The sequence below is a fragment of the Canis lupus genome, chromosome 9, assembly GCF_003254725.2.
Source record: "Canis lupus dingo isolate Sandy chromosome 9, ASM325472v2, whole genome shotgun sequence".
Lineage (NCBI taxonomy): Eukaryota > Metazoa > Chordata > Mammalia > Carnivora > Canidae > Canis > Canis lupus.
The window spans coordinates 13432095-13450700 of NC_064251.1; the positions used below are offsets into that span (position 1 = coordinate 13432095).

Below are 18606 nucleotides of genomic sequence, written 5' to 3' on the forward strand. Positions count from 1 at the left end.
GGGGAAAGGCAGAGGAAGAGGGAGAAACAGACTCTCTGCTGAGCGGGGAGCCTGACTCAGGACTCCATCCCAGGACCTGGAGATCATAACCTAAGCCAAAGGCAGACTCCTAACCAACTGAGCCACCTAGATGCCCCATTCTGCTTGAGATAGTTAGAGCTGCCTAGATGGCTCAGTCAGTAGAGCATGTGACTCTTGATGTCACAGCCATAGGTTCAACCCCACATTAGGTAGAGTTTACCAAACAAAAACAACAAAAACTCAAGCAAAAGAACAGGGAAAACAGTAAAGAAAATCTAGCTTCCCCAAAACTCCAAAAGAGAACATACATAATCTTTAAACAAAATTAAGTCAAAATAATGTCTGAAAAATGGCCTCAAAATAAATATTAATGTTTAATAAAAGACATGACTAAGTAAATTACAGATTATCAATTTGATGGATTATAACACAATCATTTATTTTTTTTTTAATTTATTTATGATAGTCACAGAGAGAGAGAGAGAGAGAGAGGCAGAGACACAGGCAGAGGGAGAAGCAGGCTCCATGCACCGGGAGCCCGACGTAGGATTCGATCCCGGGGTCTCCAGGATCACGACCTGGGCCAAAGGCAGGCACCAAACCACTGCGCCACCCAGGGATCCCAACACAATCATTTAAAATAATAAACATGGGGGTACTCAGGTGGCTCAGTCAGTTGAGCATCTGGCTTCTGATTTCATTCAGCTCAGGTCATGATCTCAGTGTTGTAAGATTTGTCAGGCTCCTCGCTCAGAGGGGAATTTGCTTGAAATTCTCCCCCCCCCCAACTCCTCTTCCACATGTGCATCCTTCCCCCCCCTTACTTTCTCCCTCTCAAATCTTTTTATTTTATTTTTATTATTTTTAAAAGATTTTATTTATCTATCATGAGAGACACAGAGAGAGAGGCAGAGACATAGGTAGAGGGAGAAGCAGGCTCCTCATGGGGAGCCTGATGCAGAACTCATCCCAGGACCTGGGGATCATGACCTGAGCCAAAGGCAGATGCTCAACCACTGAGCATCCAAGTGCTCCTCAAATAAATCTTTTTAAATAAATTAAATAATAAACATGAAGACATGGAGCAAGATGGAGACAGAACAAAACTGTACCAACATTCAGCACAATTTTGGAAAAATATGCAAATATATAAAACTAGAAAAAAAACTCATAAAAACAGCTGACATGAAAATATGGACAGAATTTTTAAAAACCGTCTAGAATGTAATGCTGATTTAACAGTAAATTTAAAACAGCTTCATAGAACAGTTTTCTAAAGTTCTTATTTAAATGCAAATGTAGTCATGAACTCACTTGTTTTAACTGACTCCGTCTTTTTGACAAAAGCATAATATTTTCATTAAGTAAATCCCATTCTTTAGCCTCATAGCACATTTTCACTACTGCAACTAAGATGCGGGATGTAGACACCATATCAGAAGCCTGTAGAAATGAAAATATACACAAGTTAATGGAACACTGTTAAATGAAATTCATGATAATTGAAGTTTTCACTATACTATACTCACAGTACGGGTCTGTTTCTCCAAAGAGAGAAGGGTTTCAATGACTTCTTGAAGTCTTCCTTCCTAAAATAAAAGATATAAATGAACAATGAAAACATCACCATCAACACAAAACCAAATAAACTCATCTACAATGAAATGTTTCTGACACAGAAAAGAAAAAATCCATTTCAGAGGCAAAGGGCAACTACCACTAGCACTAGTGTTTTGGGTCTTTCCTTCTCTTGGCCATGCTAGCTTTTCCCGTGGATTACCTAAGTCAATGGTTCCCAAAGTGGTGCCCACAAGGAATTTTTAACATTTCAAAATGCCTATGAGAAACTGAATGTAGGACAATGATTTAACACCTGAAAAAACCATCAAGTCTTGGCTTTGGATTCTAATTGATCAATTCAGTGTGGTAACCAGATTATCTTGTTTAGAACCAAGACTCTGATGGCACTCACACGTGTCTTTCAAGAATAAAAGTGGGAAAATGAATTCATTATGAAGTTACCATAACAAATATTTTATTTTAAAAACTTTTTAAAAAATATTTTTGTAGGGGCAGCCCCGGTGGCGCAGCGGTTTAGCGCAGCCTGAAGCCTGGGGTGTGATCCTGGAGACCTGGGATCGAGTCCCACGTCGGGCTCCCTGCATGGAGCCTGCTTCTCCCTCTGCCTGTATCTCTGCCTCTCTCTCTCTCTCTCTGTCTCTCATGAATAAATTACAAAAATATTTTTTTTAATTTTATTTATTTATTCATGAGAGACACACAGAGAGAGAGAGAGAGGCAGAGATACAGGCAGAGGGAGAAGCAGGCTCCATGCAGGGAGCCCGACGTGGGACTCGATCCCAGGTCTCCAGGATCACGCCCTGGGCTGAAGGCAGAAACTTAACCACTGAGCCACCCCATAACAGGCATCCCCATAACAGATATTTTAAAACATGAAGTTTTGAGGAAAAATAAAAAGGATATTTGGTGGTAAAAAAACCAGTTTTTCAATAACTTTTTTAAAAACAAGATTTTATTTATTTATTAGAGAAAGAGCAAGTGAGCACATAGAGAGGGAGAAGCAGACTCCCTGCTGAGCAGAGAGCCTGATGCGGGGCTTGATACTAGGACCCTAGGATCATGACCTGAGCCAAAGGCAGGTGCAACTTAACCGATTGAGCCACCCAGGCATCCAACTTTTTTTTTTTTTTTAAGATTTTATTTATTTGGGTGACTGGGTGACGGGCACTGAGGGGGGCACTTGATGGGATGAGCACTGGGTGTTATGCTATATGTTGGCAAATTGAACTTCAATAAAAAAAATAAAAATAATAAAAAAAGATTTTATTTATTCATGAAAGACACATGGAGAAAGGCAGAGACACAGGCAGAGGGACACACGCAGGGAGCCCAATGTGGGACTCGATCCTGGAACTCCAGGATCACGCCCTCAGCTGAGGGCAGAGGCTCAACTGCTGAGCCACCCAGGCGTCCTGAACTTTTTTTTTTAAGTAAGCCCTATGCCCAGAGTAGGGCTTAAACTCACAATCCCAAGATCAAGAGTCACCTGTTCTGCCAACTGAGCAAGCCAGGAGCCCTTAATTTTCAATGCCTTTAAAAATAAATTGGGCAGCCCCGGTAGCCCAGTGGTTTAGTGCTGCCTTAGGCCAGGGTGTGATCCTGGAGTCCTGGGATCGAGTCCCACGTCGGGCTCCCTGCACGGAACCTGCTTCTCCCTCTGCCTGTGTCTCTGCCTCTCTCTCTGTCATGAATAAATAAATAAATCTTAAAAAATAAAATAAATTATAATTGTGCTTAAAGGAAATGAAGACCACCTGAGAATATCCACACGCACTATCTTAAAAGCAGATACTGATCCAAATGGAATACCCCTTTTTGTCAACTGACAGTAACCTCTATCTCGTATGCAAATACAGAATATTCCTCCGGGGGTGCACATTAGGAAATGGGAATAGCAAAATTCAAATGATATAAACCTAAATGATAATACACCAGGACTAAGATAAGCCATTCTACTAAGAACCACACATTGTAATCAAAACAAAACCAGCCCACAGCAAAAAAATTTCAAGTACTTATGATACTGATATTATTAACAATGAGTGAACTGGAAGTGATAGAGGATTTTATTTTGAAATTGGTTTAACTATAAATGAAATTTTTATTATTATTATTTTTAATGATTTCATTTTTATTTTTATTTATTTATTTTTTTTAAAAAAGATTTTATTTATTTATTCATGAGACACAGAGAGAGAGAGAGAGAGAGAGAGAGAGAGGCAGAGACACAGGCAGAGGGAGAAGCAGGCTCCATGCAGGGAGCCCGACGGGGGACTTGATCCCGGGACTCCAGGATCACGCCCTGGGCTGAAGGCAGGCACTAAACCACTGAGCCACCCAGGGACCCCCCAATGATTTCATTTTTAAGTAATCTCTATACCTAATGTGGGGCTCAAACTCACAACTCCAAGATCAAGAGCCACATGCTCCACCAAATGCCAGCCAGGTGCCCTGAAACTTACTTTAATGACATGCATGGATAGTACATTAGTACTATTCTTTTACTGAGGAAAGAAACTAACTAGTTTTTGAATTAAGGATACAAATAATGTTTGTACTTTTCAAAATGTTATTTTCCAAGATAATGTTTAAACTGAATTTTCTATGGAGCACAGAATATGTACTGTACAGACATTATTTGAACTTTCTTTAACTCTAAAATCTGTATGATTACTATAATTAAATCTTAAACATACATTACTAGTGTTGTAACAGTGTTTCCTATGCAAAGGGAGAGAGCATCAGTTAGGCAAACTTTATAGATTCATGTGTATGATAAATGCTGACTAAATGTCCATCAGAGGAAAAGAAGAAACAAATCCATAAATTTTCCAAAGCTAAAGGCTAATAAATCATAAAAGAACAAAGACTCTTGAACTGTAGACTGCTACAGATTACTAAATTCAATCACCTCATTCTAGAGTATACAAGGATTAAGGACCAAATAGTGCAGCTACAAAACTTAACAGCAGAATCAGAACCCAGGGCTCTTGCCTCCTGATTCAATGTTCCCTCCATTACACCAAACAATACTAGTTTAAATCACACCTTTGTTTTCATCAAAGTAATTTCCATTAGGAAAATGGTTACTATCTGGCAACAAATATAGTACAAAAATAGCTAACATGCAAAATACCGTTCATTGATGATCACCTGTCACTTTTGCAATTACTGTTAGTCATGTGATATAATCAAGAGTGTAGTTATGGTATTTTAATTCGGAAGTATAGGTTTTATTTTTAATTTTTTTTAATTTTTATTTATTTATGATAGTCACAGAGAGAGAGAGAGAGAGAGAGAGAGAGAGAAAGGCAGAGACATAGGCAGAGGGAGAAGCAGGCTCCATGCACCGAGAGCCCGACGTGGGATTCGATCCCGGGTCTCCAGGATTGCGCTCCAGGCCAAAGGCAGGCGCTAAACCGCTGCGCCACCCAGGGTTCCCTAGGTTTTATTTTTTTAAAGATATTGTTTATTTATTCATGAGATACACACACAGAGAGAGAGGCAGAGACATAGGCTGAGGGAGAAGCAGGCTCCACACAGGGAGCCCGACGCAGAACTCAATCCCAGGACCCCAGGATCACGCCCTGGGCCGAAGGCAGGCTTGCTAAACTGCTGAGTCACCAGGGCTGCCCAGAAGTATGGATTTCAAAGAACTGCACTCTACATGTGAAAGAATCACATACTACTCTCTTTTTAAAGATTTCATTTATTTATTCATGAGAGACAGAGAGAGAGAGAGAGAGGCAGAGGCAGAGGGAGAAGCAGGCACCATGCAGGGAGCCTGATGTGGGACTTGATCCTGGAACTCCAGGATCACACCCTGGGCCGAAGGCAGGCATGCTAAACCGCTGAGCCACGCAGGCATCCTGAATCACAAACCACTCTAGATATTTTTTTTTTTAATTTTTATTTATTTATGATAGTCACACACAGAGAGAGAGAGAGAGAGAGAGAGAGAGAGAGAGGCAGAGACACAGGCAGAAGGAGAAGCAGGCTCCATGCACCGGGAGCCCGACGTGGGATTCGATCCCGGGTCTCCAGGATCACGCCCTGGGCCAAAGGCAGGCGCCAAACCGCTGCGCCACCCAGGGATCCCACAAACCACTCTAGATATTAACAAAACATTAGTTGTCATCTTCTCAGGAAAGCATTCTTAAATAACTCTCCATAGTCAGTAGTTATTCAGTATTTCCTTCTTTAACTCACAAGACCACAGACTTTCTGCTCTGTAATGACTCCAACATTTTTTGTTTTAACCTTTATGGTCTTCCTAATCTCACTAGAATGTAAATTCTGTAAGAGCAGGGACCATGTCTATACTGTTCACTACTGCAGCTCAATGTTCTGCACCTGGCAAAGCACATAATGTTGCTTCCGTAGATATTATGGTACATCCCTTTATACCTTGAACCAGTTATTAATGTGCACCTCTGGTCTCCTAAATGGTTTTAAGTTCCTTCAGGGCTGGATAGCGTCTGATTGTTTCCCATGCACCAACTTGTACATAGCATGCATTGAATGGCTTCACACTGACCAGAAACTATCAGATGATCTTAATGGCTCAGAATTCGTGATTCTTACTGTCACACTAAGTAGGATGTGATAAGTTACATGTCTGGTAATTCAGTGCTATTTGAGGGGTATTACTATCAACAAAATACTACTCCCAATTCTCTAATCATCCCACCTTTTTCTCCCATTCTTCCATGTCCAATGCTATGGCTAACCATCCTCCTCCTTTTTTTCCCTACCTATTCAGTTTTTCGAAATTCCACCTCCTTGGAGCACCTGGGTGGCTCAGTCAACCTGTCTGCCTTCAGCTTAGGTCATGATCTCAGGATCCTGGGATTGACCCTCACATCAGGCTCCCTGCTCAGTGGGGAACCTGCTTCTCCCTCTCTCTCTGTCTCTTTTAAATAAATACATAAAATCTTTAAAAAAAAAAGAAAAAAGAAAAGAAAAGAAAGTAAGAAGGAAAGAAAGGAATTCCACCTCCTCAATGCTGCCTTTCAACTCAGAGGAATGAGACAGTCAGAGCTACCAAAATTAAGCCAGTAGAACATGTGACTTTTGTGACTCATTTTCCTCAATAAAATAATCTTTGTGGGACCCAGGCTCAGCGGTTGAGCACCTGCCTTCCACCCAGGGCGGGATCCTGGAGACCCAGGATCGAGTCCCACATCTCTCACATCAGGCTCCCTGCATGGATCCTGCTTCTCTCTCTGCCTATGTCTCTGCTTCTCTCTCTCTCTGTCTCTCACAAATAAATAAATAAAATCTTAAAATAAATAAACAGATAAATAAATACAAATAATCAATGTTCAAATGACTAAGGAGTTGTTCAATATCAATCCATGTTGGGTATCTGTAAGTTCTATGTTTGTGTCCTTTAACTTCTAAGTGGATCCAATCTTTTAATGATTTGTTAAATAACTTAAACAAGTAAGAAAAAGGCCAATGGTTGAAATTTAAGACCAATCCAATACTTTCACATAAACTATTTCTAAAAGAGTTTTTTGTCCTAGCTGCTAACAATAAAATGTTTTACATTTCACCTCTTCTTTTTTTTTAATATTAACCTTGAGAAGAGGCTGAAGGTAACCAAACGAAAAGACATGAAGATGAATGAAAGGATATATTCAATTTAAGAATGTAAATAATCGGGGTGCCTGGGTAGCTCAGTCAGTTAAGCATCTGCCTGCAGCTCAGGTCATGACCTGGGGGGGTGGATGGGTGGGTGGGGTGGTCCTGGGGTCAAGCCCCCAATCTGCTCTCTGCTCAGCGGGGAGCCTGCTTCACCTCCCTCTGCCATCCCCACCCCTATTTGTGCTCTCTTTATCTCTGTATCAAATAAATAAAATCTAAAAAAATGTAAATAATTTCCAAATAACCATGTAACAATTATACCATAATCAAAAAGCAGGGGTGGTGGTGGTGGTGATCCTCTGTGTATTAAGAACTGCTAAATACTACAGAGTTACAGAAAGGCCCTCATTAGATTCATTAAAGAACTAATCACTATGGAGAACTAGTATCACTTTTATTTATTTATTTATTTTAAAGATTTTATTTATTTATTCACAAGAGACAGAGGGTGGGGGGCAGAGACACAGACAGAGGGAGAAGCAGGCTCCATGCAGGGAGCCTGATGTGGGACTCGATCCTGGGTCTCCAGGATCATGCCCTGGGCTGAAGGCGGCACTAAACCGCTGAATTACCCAGGCTGCCCTAGTATCACTTTTATTATCTCACCAACCTCAAATGCCAGTCACTGAAGCAGCAGAATGTAATAGTTAAAAATTCTGGCTCTGCAGCCAGACTGCCTGGGTCTAAATCTCAGGTCTACCACTATATTACCTTGGGCATAACACACTTTGACTCTTAATTTTCTCTTCAGTGAAATGAGCATAATAAGAATTCCTGCCCCACAGAGTTGCTGTAAGCATTAAAGCAAAACCTATAAAGATAGGCCTGGAATATATGTACATTATCATCATTACAACAGCTAACATTATATAGAAAGTACATGGCAATAAATATTAGTGACTGGTGTTAATTATTGAATGTTAGGTGAGTGTTGGAACACAGAAACAGAACTGTATTAGATCATTGTAAGAGAATCGAATGGCCTAGATTTGGCAATTTCACCACCCAAGTCTAGACCTGGGTCTGTCTTTTGAAGGTTTCTGCTATCCGGGCTCTTTTCTCACTAGGTACATTTTTAGTAAGTTTCTATACACATAATTTTTATCTTCAAATGTCTTTCACATTAAAAATAAAAAATGGGGCACCTGGGTGGCTCAATGGTTGAGTGTGTCTGTCTGCTGTTGGCTCAGGTCGTGATCCCAGGGTCCTGGGATCGAGTCCCGCATCAGGCTCCCTGCAGGCAACCTGCTTCTCCCTCTGCCTACCTCTCTGCCTCTCTCATGAATAAATAAATAAAATCTTAACATATGTACATAAAAAAAAAGTCTTAAGAAAAGTAAGCGTAGAAGTAAGTCTCTTACAGAGGTCGTGGAATGTAGCAAAACGAACACGACCTGTTGCCAGGAGACTTGAGCTTGACCTGGCTTTGCTATAGACCTTGGATAAACCACTTAACTGCTGAACCTTAGTTTTCTCACAAGTAAAGTAAAAACAATAGAACTTTCTTCACTTTTATTGATGGGCTCAAAGTAAAACAACAAAAGAGTATATGCTAAAGTGTTCTATACATTCCAATGTAGAAATACAATGCTTTAAATAGGTATTTTCTTTGTTTGGTGGAATGGCTAGAAAATATAAAATGATGAATAAAAGGTAAAACAAAGAATCAAACTTTAAAAGAAATTAAAATTAACTAGGATGGTAAGACAACTGTCTAATCCAAAACTTGAAAATTGTGGGTTTGCAATAAAAAACAAAAACATACTCTGTCATCCCCCAGGCCTCTATCTGCCTCGTTCACAAAAGCAATTCACACCAATACCTTATTTTGTTCCACTGGCACACTGGCTTAAAAAAAAAAAAAAAAATCCAAATCGCTTTAATTTTACCTCGTTTAACAAGCCCCAACTTTCCCTGTTTTAAACATTTCCATTATCTACTTATTTGATGCCTAAAAAGGTATTTGAGTTTGCAAGTCTTTTCAACTGTCTTGAACATAACCACAATGTCCTAAATAAATGCCATACATGTGATTACTACAACCGTAGCAGCGAAAAATTTTTTTTTCTTACTGGCCTATAAGCTACCTGAGGGCAAGGGCTTTGTCTAATAATGATCGTTACAGTCCCCACAATGTCTAGCACTGACTAATGATAGGAGGCTCTCAGAAGAAATCGGTAAAAGGAAGATTTTTTTTCTCCCAGGTCTCAGTTCTAGAAATAGTTGTACTTCTTTACAGCAAATGGTTTCTTCCTTTGGACACTAGCAATCTATTACATCCCAAGTGGTAGTTCAGAGGCTGACTTTGGCCTGTATGTATATTTTGTTTGATATATGTGGTATTGGTTCAAATAGTGCTTTAAACCAGATTAGTGCCAGTTTCTAAATATTGAGGCAATTCATATAAAAAAATCCAAATTCCTGGCTTCTCCCTCAAGAAGTTGACAAGGCTTGGCCTTCATCCCCAATTGGCAAAGATTAACTGGAGGTACAGAGTTACTGCCCCCTTTCCCTGGACAGGTGCTCAGAAGTTCAGGTTTTCATTACATTTGGCTCACTAGGCAGGACAGCATGGTGAGAGCACAAGCTCCAGAATCAGTCTGCTTGGTTTGCATCCTGGCTCCACCACTTTACTAGCTGTATGACCTTGGAGCACGTGACTCAACTTCTCTTAGACTGTTTTCTTGTCTGTAAAATAAGAAGAAGAATAATACCTATCACATAGGGCTAAGGTGAGGACCGTATGAGCTAATGCATGTAAGCACTTAGAAGAAGAGTGTCTGGCACGGCAGAAAGTACTCAATAAATGCCAGCTATTGTTATCTGCCTGGCCCTGTAGGTGTTTCCCAACTCCTATGTACAAGACGATGTTTTCTTTACGCTAGCTTCTGGTATGTACATAGATGAATTTATGATTACCCTCCATCAAATGTACTGAAGCTAAGAAATTCAGGTATACCAACTTCATCATCTTTCCCTATCCCTGTTTTTTTTGTAAAGCCCCATTAAATGGGACGCCTGGGTGGCTCAGCAGTTGAGCGTCTCCCTTCGGCCCGGGCCGTGATCCTGGGGTGTGGGACTGAGTCCCACACTGGGCTCCTTGCAGGGAGCTTCTCCGTCTGCCTGTGTCTCTGCCTCTCTCTCTCTCTCTCTGTGTGTCTCTCACGAATAAATAAATACGATCTTTAAAAAATAAAAATAAAAAAAGCCCCATTAAATGCTTTATCAGAAAAAGGGGAAGTATTGAAAGGTTTCCTTCTAAGAAATACTACTGTTAGGGACACCTGGGTGGCTCAGTGTTTGGGCATCTGCCTTCAGCTCGGGGTGTGATCGTGGAGACCCGGAATCCAGTCTCGCATGGGGCTCCCTGCATGGAGTCTGCTTCTCCCTCTGCCTGTGTCTTTGCCTCTCTCTCTCTCTGTCTCTCATGAGTAAATAAGTAAAATAAGTTAAAAAAATACTACTGTGAGATAATACTTGACACTCCTCCTGTCCCTGAATGTATTACATTTCAATGTACTTATGCAGTAAGCCCCTGAAGGGACAAAACCAACTCTGTTATTTAGCACATGCGTCCCAGGTGAATAGCAACACATACCTGTGGCTGGATTGATCAAGGAACTTAATGACGCCTGGGTGCAAGGACTCTTAGCAACAGCCCATGATGGGAGCTGATCTGACAACCATCCAAAGCCCCGTCAGACAAACCGAGTTTTGAATCCTCGGTTCCATTACCAACGACAACGTTCCACAAGTAACTCCCTAAGCCTTGGTTTCTTTATATGTAAAAGGATCCACAGAGTCGCCTGACACGTAGCAGGGAGTGTGATAAATACCAGGATCGAGTTAAAAGTTCTACTCCAGGGGAGATAAGCAGTTGGGCTAAAGCGCTGTTATCCCGCACTGCTGTCTTCCGGAGTTCCTGCTCCAGGAACCATTCCTCCCCACCCCAGTCTCTGTAAAACCTTCCCTTATTCCACCAGTAAGAAGGAGCAGCTTCCTTCTCTGTGTTCCAACAGCACTTGACAGGCTTGGGGGACACTCACCACCGCAGCCGATCGTCTAATTTCGCGATGTCTACGAACTCCTGAAGGGCAGGGGTCCTGTGCCGTTGTCCGCCTTCGTCCCGTCACTTTCCTACCCCTTCTCCTGGCTCAAGGCCAGGCACATCCCAGGATCCACACACAGCTTAACGACACGAGCAGAAGCACTCACCTCTCTGATCTAGCCTGGACGCTGACGCGGCCCTAACCCCCTGGGAAACTGCTAAAGTGCACGTGAAACGGGACCATGAAAAGGGGGCCCCAGCTGCTCCGGGCAGTGGCCATCTGTCCCGGGGAAGGTTTGGGAAGCTGTATGCACCGGCGTACTCCCGCCGCGGAGCCGACCTGGGACCTCCTCCCCAAGCAGCCCCACTCGGGCCGGGCAGGCAGTGGGGGACGCGCCCTCCAGCCCGCAGGCCCCCTGAGGCCTAAGCGAGCTCCGCGCCGTGACTCAGCCCTCGGCGCCCGCCAGCAGCCAGCCGGCCTCCCCTCACCTTGGCCAGCTTCTCGCACTCGGGCAGTCGCTGATCCACTGTGGCGCTGTAGTCCACTTCCATCTTGACGATGCGCCCATCAGCCCGCTCCGAGCCGCCGTCCGCCATGGTCCCTGCCTGAACGTCCCTTGATGTCCCCCTGCTTCGGCCACCACTCGTCACCCACACCGGAAGCCGCCTGTGCACCCGCTCAGGCAGTGCGTCGGGAACCCGCGCGAAGGACCCCACGAGGCCCCCCCTGCGCTGGCCGCCAGACAGGCACTGCCGCGGACAGCCCTGGGGGCGGGGCTGGGGGCGGGGCTGGGGGCGGGGCTGGGGCGGGGCATCCCTGCTTTGAAGTATTACTTCTCAGAACCGTGGGCAAGTCGCTTGACTTTTCTTGGGTCTCAGTGTTCTCATCTCTGCCTGAGCAGGCTGAAATCACCCCAGAGACAAAAAGTTCTTTATCAAGTTTCGTCTGGTTGAGAATCTTGGTGGTTTAATCGGTGGCATCTCTTAAAGTCAAAAAGTGTGACAGCGGTTCAGTAACACAAGTATTTTCTGTTTGTTTTCATTTTTACTGTAATCCACTACGTGGGTAAGAAGAATCTTTATTTTATTTTTTTAAGAAGAATCTTTAAAAACACACTTACTGGCTTTCTTTTTTATTTTTAAGATTGTATTTATTTATTTGAGAGAGAACTCCTAAAAATAAAGAGAGAGAGAGAAAGAGAGAACTCCTGCACAGAGGGAGAGCTCCTTAGTGGGGCTCAATCCCAGGACTGTGAGATCATGACCTCAGCTGAAGGCAGATGCTCAGTTGACAGAGCCACCCAGGTGCCCCTTTACTGGCTTTCTCTGTGGGACTCTTGTGAGCATCAAGCAAGATCATGTATGTGAGGTTATTTTAATTTTTAAATTTTTTTTATTTTTTTAAGGTTTTATTTATTTATTCATGAGAGAGAGAGAGGCAGAGACACAGGCAGAGGGAGAAGCAGGCTCAATGCAGGGAGCCCAATGTGGAACTCGATCCCCCGACTCTGGGATCATGCCCTGAGCTAAAGGCAGATGCTCAACCCCTGAGGCACCCATGCATCCCAGTTATTTTAATTTTTAAGGACCCTACAAATGTTCATTTGCACCATCTAGGTCCCTATTAAAAAGTTTAGGATGGGGTCACCTGGGTGGCTCAGGGATTGAGCATCTGCCTTTGGCTCAGGTCGTGATCCCAGGGTCTTGGGATGGAATCCCATATCCAGCTCCCGGCAGGGAGCCTGTTTTTCCCTCTGCTTATGTCTCTGCCTCTCTCTGTGTGTCTCTCATGAATAAATAAATAAATAAATCCTAAAAAAAAATAAGAAGTTTAGGATGCTTGAAAGTGAGAATGAGGTTGTGTGTGATGTGGTCAAAGTGTCAACGGTAGCCTCCAAAGCAAAGGGGAAATCTTGGAATGGTCTACCAGTTAGTGAATTTAATCAGCACCAACATCCATTTATTTATTTATTTATTTATTTATTTATTTATTTATTTATTTATTTATGATAGTCACAGAGAGAGAGAGAGAGGGGCAGAGACACAGGCAGAGGGAGAGGGAGAAGCAGGCTCCATGCACAGGGAGCCCGATGTGGGATTCGATCCCGGGTCTCCAGGATCGCGCCCTGGGCCAAAGGCAGGCGCCAAACCGCTGCGCCACCCAGGGATCCCTCAACATCCCTTTTTATATGGTGAATAGACTTTGTTTTAATTGTTGTTGGTTTTTACTGTTGTAGAATCAAAATCATGGATAATATAACCCATCTGCACACATAATTAAAAACAATGACAAAACATCCTTGCTATAATATTAAGGAGAAGCATTGCAGAATAGCAAAATAATATACATTTCAAGATGTAAAGGCTAAGGGTGCCTGCCTGGCTCAGTCTGAGAACCTTGCGGCTCTTGATCTCTGGGTGGTGAGTTCCAGCCCCAGCAAAATCTGCAATAGTTATGTTTCATTGGTTCCCCAAGCATCATAAGGGCTTCCTGTGGGTAGCATGATTTTTTCCAAAATGGTGTACAACTTCTTGGTAAAGTTTTGACTATATAAAAGTACAATCTTCCATTGCTTTTCTCATAGAAGAATTCTTAGAAATTTGAGTACAGGCAGGGGTGTCTGGGTGGCACAGTTGGTTGAGCATCCAACTCTGGATTACTGCTCCAGTCATGATCTCAGGGTCCTGGGATCCAGCCCTGGTTGGGCTCCATGCTCAGCAGGGAGTCAGCTTGAGATTATCTCCCTTTGCCCCTCCTCTCCCCCCACTTCATGCTTGCCTGCTCTCTTTTAGGTAAATAAATCTTTAAAAAGAAGTTTTAGTGTAGGGCAGCCTAGGTGGCTTAGTGGTTTAGCACCGCCTTCAGCCCGGGGTGTGATCCTGGAGACCTGGGATCAAGTCTCGCATTGGGCTCCCTGCATGGAGCCTGCTTCTCCTTCTGCCTGTGTCTCTGCTTCTCATTCCTTCTGTGTCTCTCATGAATAAATAAATAAAATCTTAATAAAAAAAAAGAAGTTTTAGTGTATATTAAAACTTCAAGAAATAGATTGGCATATATGAAATGGAGTTAGAATCTAGGCCTCAGGGGATCCCTGAGTGGCTCAGAGGTTTATTTTATTTATTTATTTTTTTAAATTTTTATTTATTTATGATAGTCCCAGAGAGAGAGAGAGGCGCAGAGACACAGGCAGAGGGAGAAGCAGGCTCCATGCACCGGGAGCCCGATGTGGGATTCGATCCCGGGTCTCCAGGATCGCGCCCTGGGCCAAAGGCAGGCGCCAAACTGCTGCGCCACCCAGGGATCCCGAGTGGCTCAGAGGTTTAGCACCTGCCTTCAACCCAGGGCATTGTCCTGGGGTCCCAGGATAGAGTCCCACATCAGGCTCCCAGCATGAAGCCTGCTTCTCCCTCTGCCTGTGTCTCTGCGTCTCTCTCTCTCTCTCTCTCTCTGTGTGTGTGTCTCTCATGAATAAATAAATAAATAAAATCTTAGGCATCCCTGGGTGGCCCAGTGGTTTAGCGCCTGCCTTTGGCCCAGGGTGTGATCTTTGAGTCCTGGAATCGAGTCCCATGTCGGGCTCCTTGCATGGAGCCTGCTTCTCCCTCTGCTTGTATCTCTGCCTCTCATGAATAAATAAATAAAATCTTAAAAAAATAATAAAATCTTAAAAAAAAAAGAGTCTAGGCCTCAGACACATAAGTAGGCATCTGGCAGAACACTGAAAAGTCAGGTGTGGGGCGCCTGGGTGGCTCAGTTGGTTAAATGTCTGCCTTAGGCTCAGGTCATGATCCCAGGATCCTGGGATGGAGCCCCGCAGCAGTTCATTTGGGAGCCAGCTTCTCCCTCTCTCTCTGACTGCTGCTTCCCCTGCTTGTGCTCTCTTTCTCTGTCAAATAGATAAATAAAATATTTTTTAAAAAGTCAGGTGGAATGTAGGACAATATTTTACTGTGCAGGTTTGTTGCATTTGTAGATGCATTTGTATATGCTGATACTCCCTCTGCCCCCAGTGATTGTGACAACCTGAAATACCCACACAAATTTCTAGAACACACGGTAAGAGCCAGAATTGTTGAGACGCCCTAGGCTAATTTGCTTTCGCACTCTTTATTTGGTGTGTAGTTGGTTTGAGTAGAGGAGACAAAGTATTTGGAGGTCTACATGTGTGAAGAGTGTGAAAAGACAAAAAGAAACAAAGGTGTAATGGAGTAAACAGATTTATGGTTTCCAGGACTCAAAAAATTAGAGAGAGGATCTAAGAAAGAGATAAATAGTGGAGAAAACTCTAGTTGGCTGTCATGCCAAACTGAAGCCCTTCCTCACTTGGCTCGGAGGTAACAGAAAATGAAAGCATATTGAAATTAAAGGAAAGGTTTGCAAAGGAAACAAGAAAAAAAGGTGAAATGAATAAAGAATGAACTCAGTAAAAGTCTGAGCAACAGTCAGAGAGAATAGGTAAGAAGAGTACTGTTATACTCTTTATAAACCCTTTATTTGGATGAATCTGATATTGTGATTAAGAATTTAGTTTCAGGAAAAAAAAAGAATTTAGTTTCAGAAGAGAAAATTAGCAAAGGATAAGGAATAGGGAAATGAAACCCCTATAGAAATGTAAAGATAGATGGAAATTAAGATGAACACACTAGTTGGGGGATGCTTGGGTGGCTCAACAGTTAAGCATCTGCCTTTGGCCCAGGGCATGATCCTGGAGTCCCGGGATCAAGTCCCACGTCGGGCTCCCTGCATGGAGCCCGTGTCTCCCTCTGCCTATGTCTCTGCCTCTCTCTGTGTGTCTCTCTCATGAATAAATGAATTAAATCTTTAAAAAAAAAAAATAAAAAAATAAAACACAAAAAAAATCATGTTAAAAAAAAAAGAGAACATGGGGCATCTGGCTGGCTCAGTACATAGAGCATGCAACTCTTGATCTCAGGGTCCTGGCTCAAGCCCCACATTGGGCTGAGAGATTAAAAACAAAAGATTGGGGTCGTGCGCTGGAGCCCCCCTTGGACAGTTGAGATTAGTTAAAAATAAATAAATAACAATGCAATTAAAAAAAAAAAAGGCAAACGTGGGCACACTAGAGCCTCAGCAAGGCTTGACTTTAAACTGAACACATTTTTCTCTTCCTCATTCTCAAAGCCTCCCCCTCCCCTTCCTCTTCATTTGTTTTTCTGTGGAATCCTTTGTTCCAAGAACACTGCACCAATATTGACATCCCACTGACCTCAATGTATACTTAGTAACGAGACTCATGGCCAGTGCCAATGCCAGTCATGAGACCACCTTGAAGACGTGACCTACTCTGCTGGCAGCACAGGCCAGATTCCTATCCAAACCGCCCAGATCCTGTATTTTCCTATAAAACCCTTCTACCCCAGATAGGCTTGCAGTCCTTGGAGTCATTAGCCTGTTGCAGCCTCCTATGCCTGGCAAAGGAATAAACTATCTTCCTTCTGTATACCCAAACTCTGTCTTCAAGTTACTGCCCCGGAGCATGGAGGTGGGTTTTCCACAACAGAGAGAAATATCTATTGGAAAAACATTGGTAATGTATATTCTGATACTATTGAAACTAATGTGTCTCTGTATTAATTACTATGTTGGTGTTCCTATTTGCCATCTCTGGCAGGTGCAGCTTCTTCGCCGTGCCCACAACTGACCCAAAGTTCCCACCATTGTGAAGTGAACATGTCAATGGGGGGAAAGACAGAAGATAAACATGTAAATATGCAGCAGGGGTGATAGTGAATGGGAGATGGTAGAGGAAGGACAGGCTAGTGAGCCAAGACTTGGAGTGTCTTTTTCTTTTTCCCTATGTAATCTCTCCCCCCAACATGGGGCTCGAACTCCCGACCCTGAGATCAAGAGTGGCATGATCCGCAGACTGAGCCAGCCAGGCGCCTCAGTAAAGGAGTCTTGCAGATAGCTGGGGGAGGAAGATTCCAGGCAGAGGCAGGCAGGAGCAGGAACCCTGAAGTGAGAGCCATCAGATCACCCCGGCTTGTCTGAAGACCAGAATGAGTGAGGACAAGAGTTGCAGGAGATGAAGTTTAGGACAATTCGACCAATTATAAGGACTTGTTTCTATTTTTATTTTTTATTTTTATTATTTTTAAAATTTTTATTTATTTATCATAGTCACAGAGAGAGAGAGAGATGAGAGAGGCAGAGACATAGGCAGAGGGAGAAGCAGGCTCCATGCACCGGGAGCCCGACGTGGGATTCAATCCCGGGTCTCCAGGATCGCACCCTGGGCCAAAGGCAGGCGCCAAACCGCTGCGCCACCCAGGGATCCCTTGTTTGTTTGTTTGTTTTTTTTTTTTTTTTATCTGAGTGAGATAGGAAGCTAGTGGAGGTTTTACGGGAAGGAGTAGCAGGAGCCAATTTATATGATGAAAGAATCACTCTGGCTGCTGTGTGGTGACTAGGTTGGGCCGAAGCTGGGAGACTAGCTGGGAAGTTATTGCAATAATTCAGGAGGAAGGGACACCTGGGTGCTCAGGGGTTGAGCATCTGTTTTTGGCTTAGGGTGTGATCCTGGAGTCCCGGGACTGAGTCCCACATTGGGTTTCCTGCATGGAGCCTGCTTCTCCCTCTGCCCAAGTCTCTGCCTCTCTCTATGTGTCTCTCGTGAATAAATAAATCTTAAAAAAAATAATTCAGGAGGAAAATGTTGGTGGCTTAGATGAGGGTGGAGACAGTAGAAGTGGTGAGAGAGGGCTAGATCCTGGATATACCTGAAGATAGAGCCAAGATTGGATTTGCTATTGACTGTGGGGGTTGAGAGGTCAAATATGTCAGCAAGAGTTTGGTCAGCAAGAGTGTCTGGAAAGATGGAGTTGCCATTTACCAAGAAAAAGCAGATTAGGGACAAGCAAATTAGACACAAAAGGATAGAAGCCCAGTTTTGGATATGTTAAGTTTGACGCCCCTATTGGGTATCCAGAGACAATGTCGAAAAAGCAAATTCATATACAGGGGTTGAATTAAGGGGAGTCCTCGGATCCCTGAGTGGCTCAAGGGTTGAGTGTCTGGCTTTGGCTCAGGTCAGGATCCCCAGGTCCTTCCTGGGTTGGAGTCCCACATTGGGCTCCCCACAGGGAGCCTGCTTCTCCCTCTGTCTATGTCTCTGCCTCTCGTGAATAAATAAAATATTAAAAAAAAAACAAAAACAAATTAAGGGCAGTCCTTTGGGTTAGAGATTCAAAGCCAGGAGTCATTAGCATATTGATTGCATCTTAAGCCAGAGGCTTACATCACAGAAGTGTTTCTGAAATGTGTGTGAAACATTTGTTTTTGTAAA

General features: G+C 43.3%; 1 protein-coding gene across 2 annotated transcripts in view; it reads right to left on the minus strand.

Moving 5' to 3' along the window:
• The window catches only part of PSMD12 (proteasome 26S subunit, non-ATPase 12), a 35532-nt gene extending 23522 nt beyond the window's left edge, over positions 1 to 12010 (minus strand). The window contains exons 1-3 of one of the 2 annotated variants that reach the window (XM_025436654.3): positions 11789 to 12010; positions 1551 to 1610; positions 1336 to 1464 (exon numbers count right to left, since the gene is read on the minus strand). In XM_025436654.3, the coding sequence (XP_025292439.1) occupies positions 1336 to 1464; positions 1551 to 1610; positions 11789 to 11896 (297 nt within the window). In that variant the 5' untranslated portion in view covers positions 11897 to 12010. Of the gene's footprint in view, positions 1 to 1335; positions 1465 to 1550; positions 1611 to 9798; positions 9915 to 11788 lie in introns of those variants that run through there. The other variant, XM_049114596.1, reaches the window with a different exon arrangement.
• Positions 12011 to 18606: the final 6596 nt, after the last annotated feature.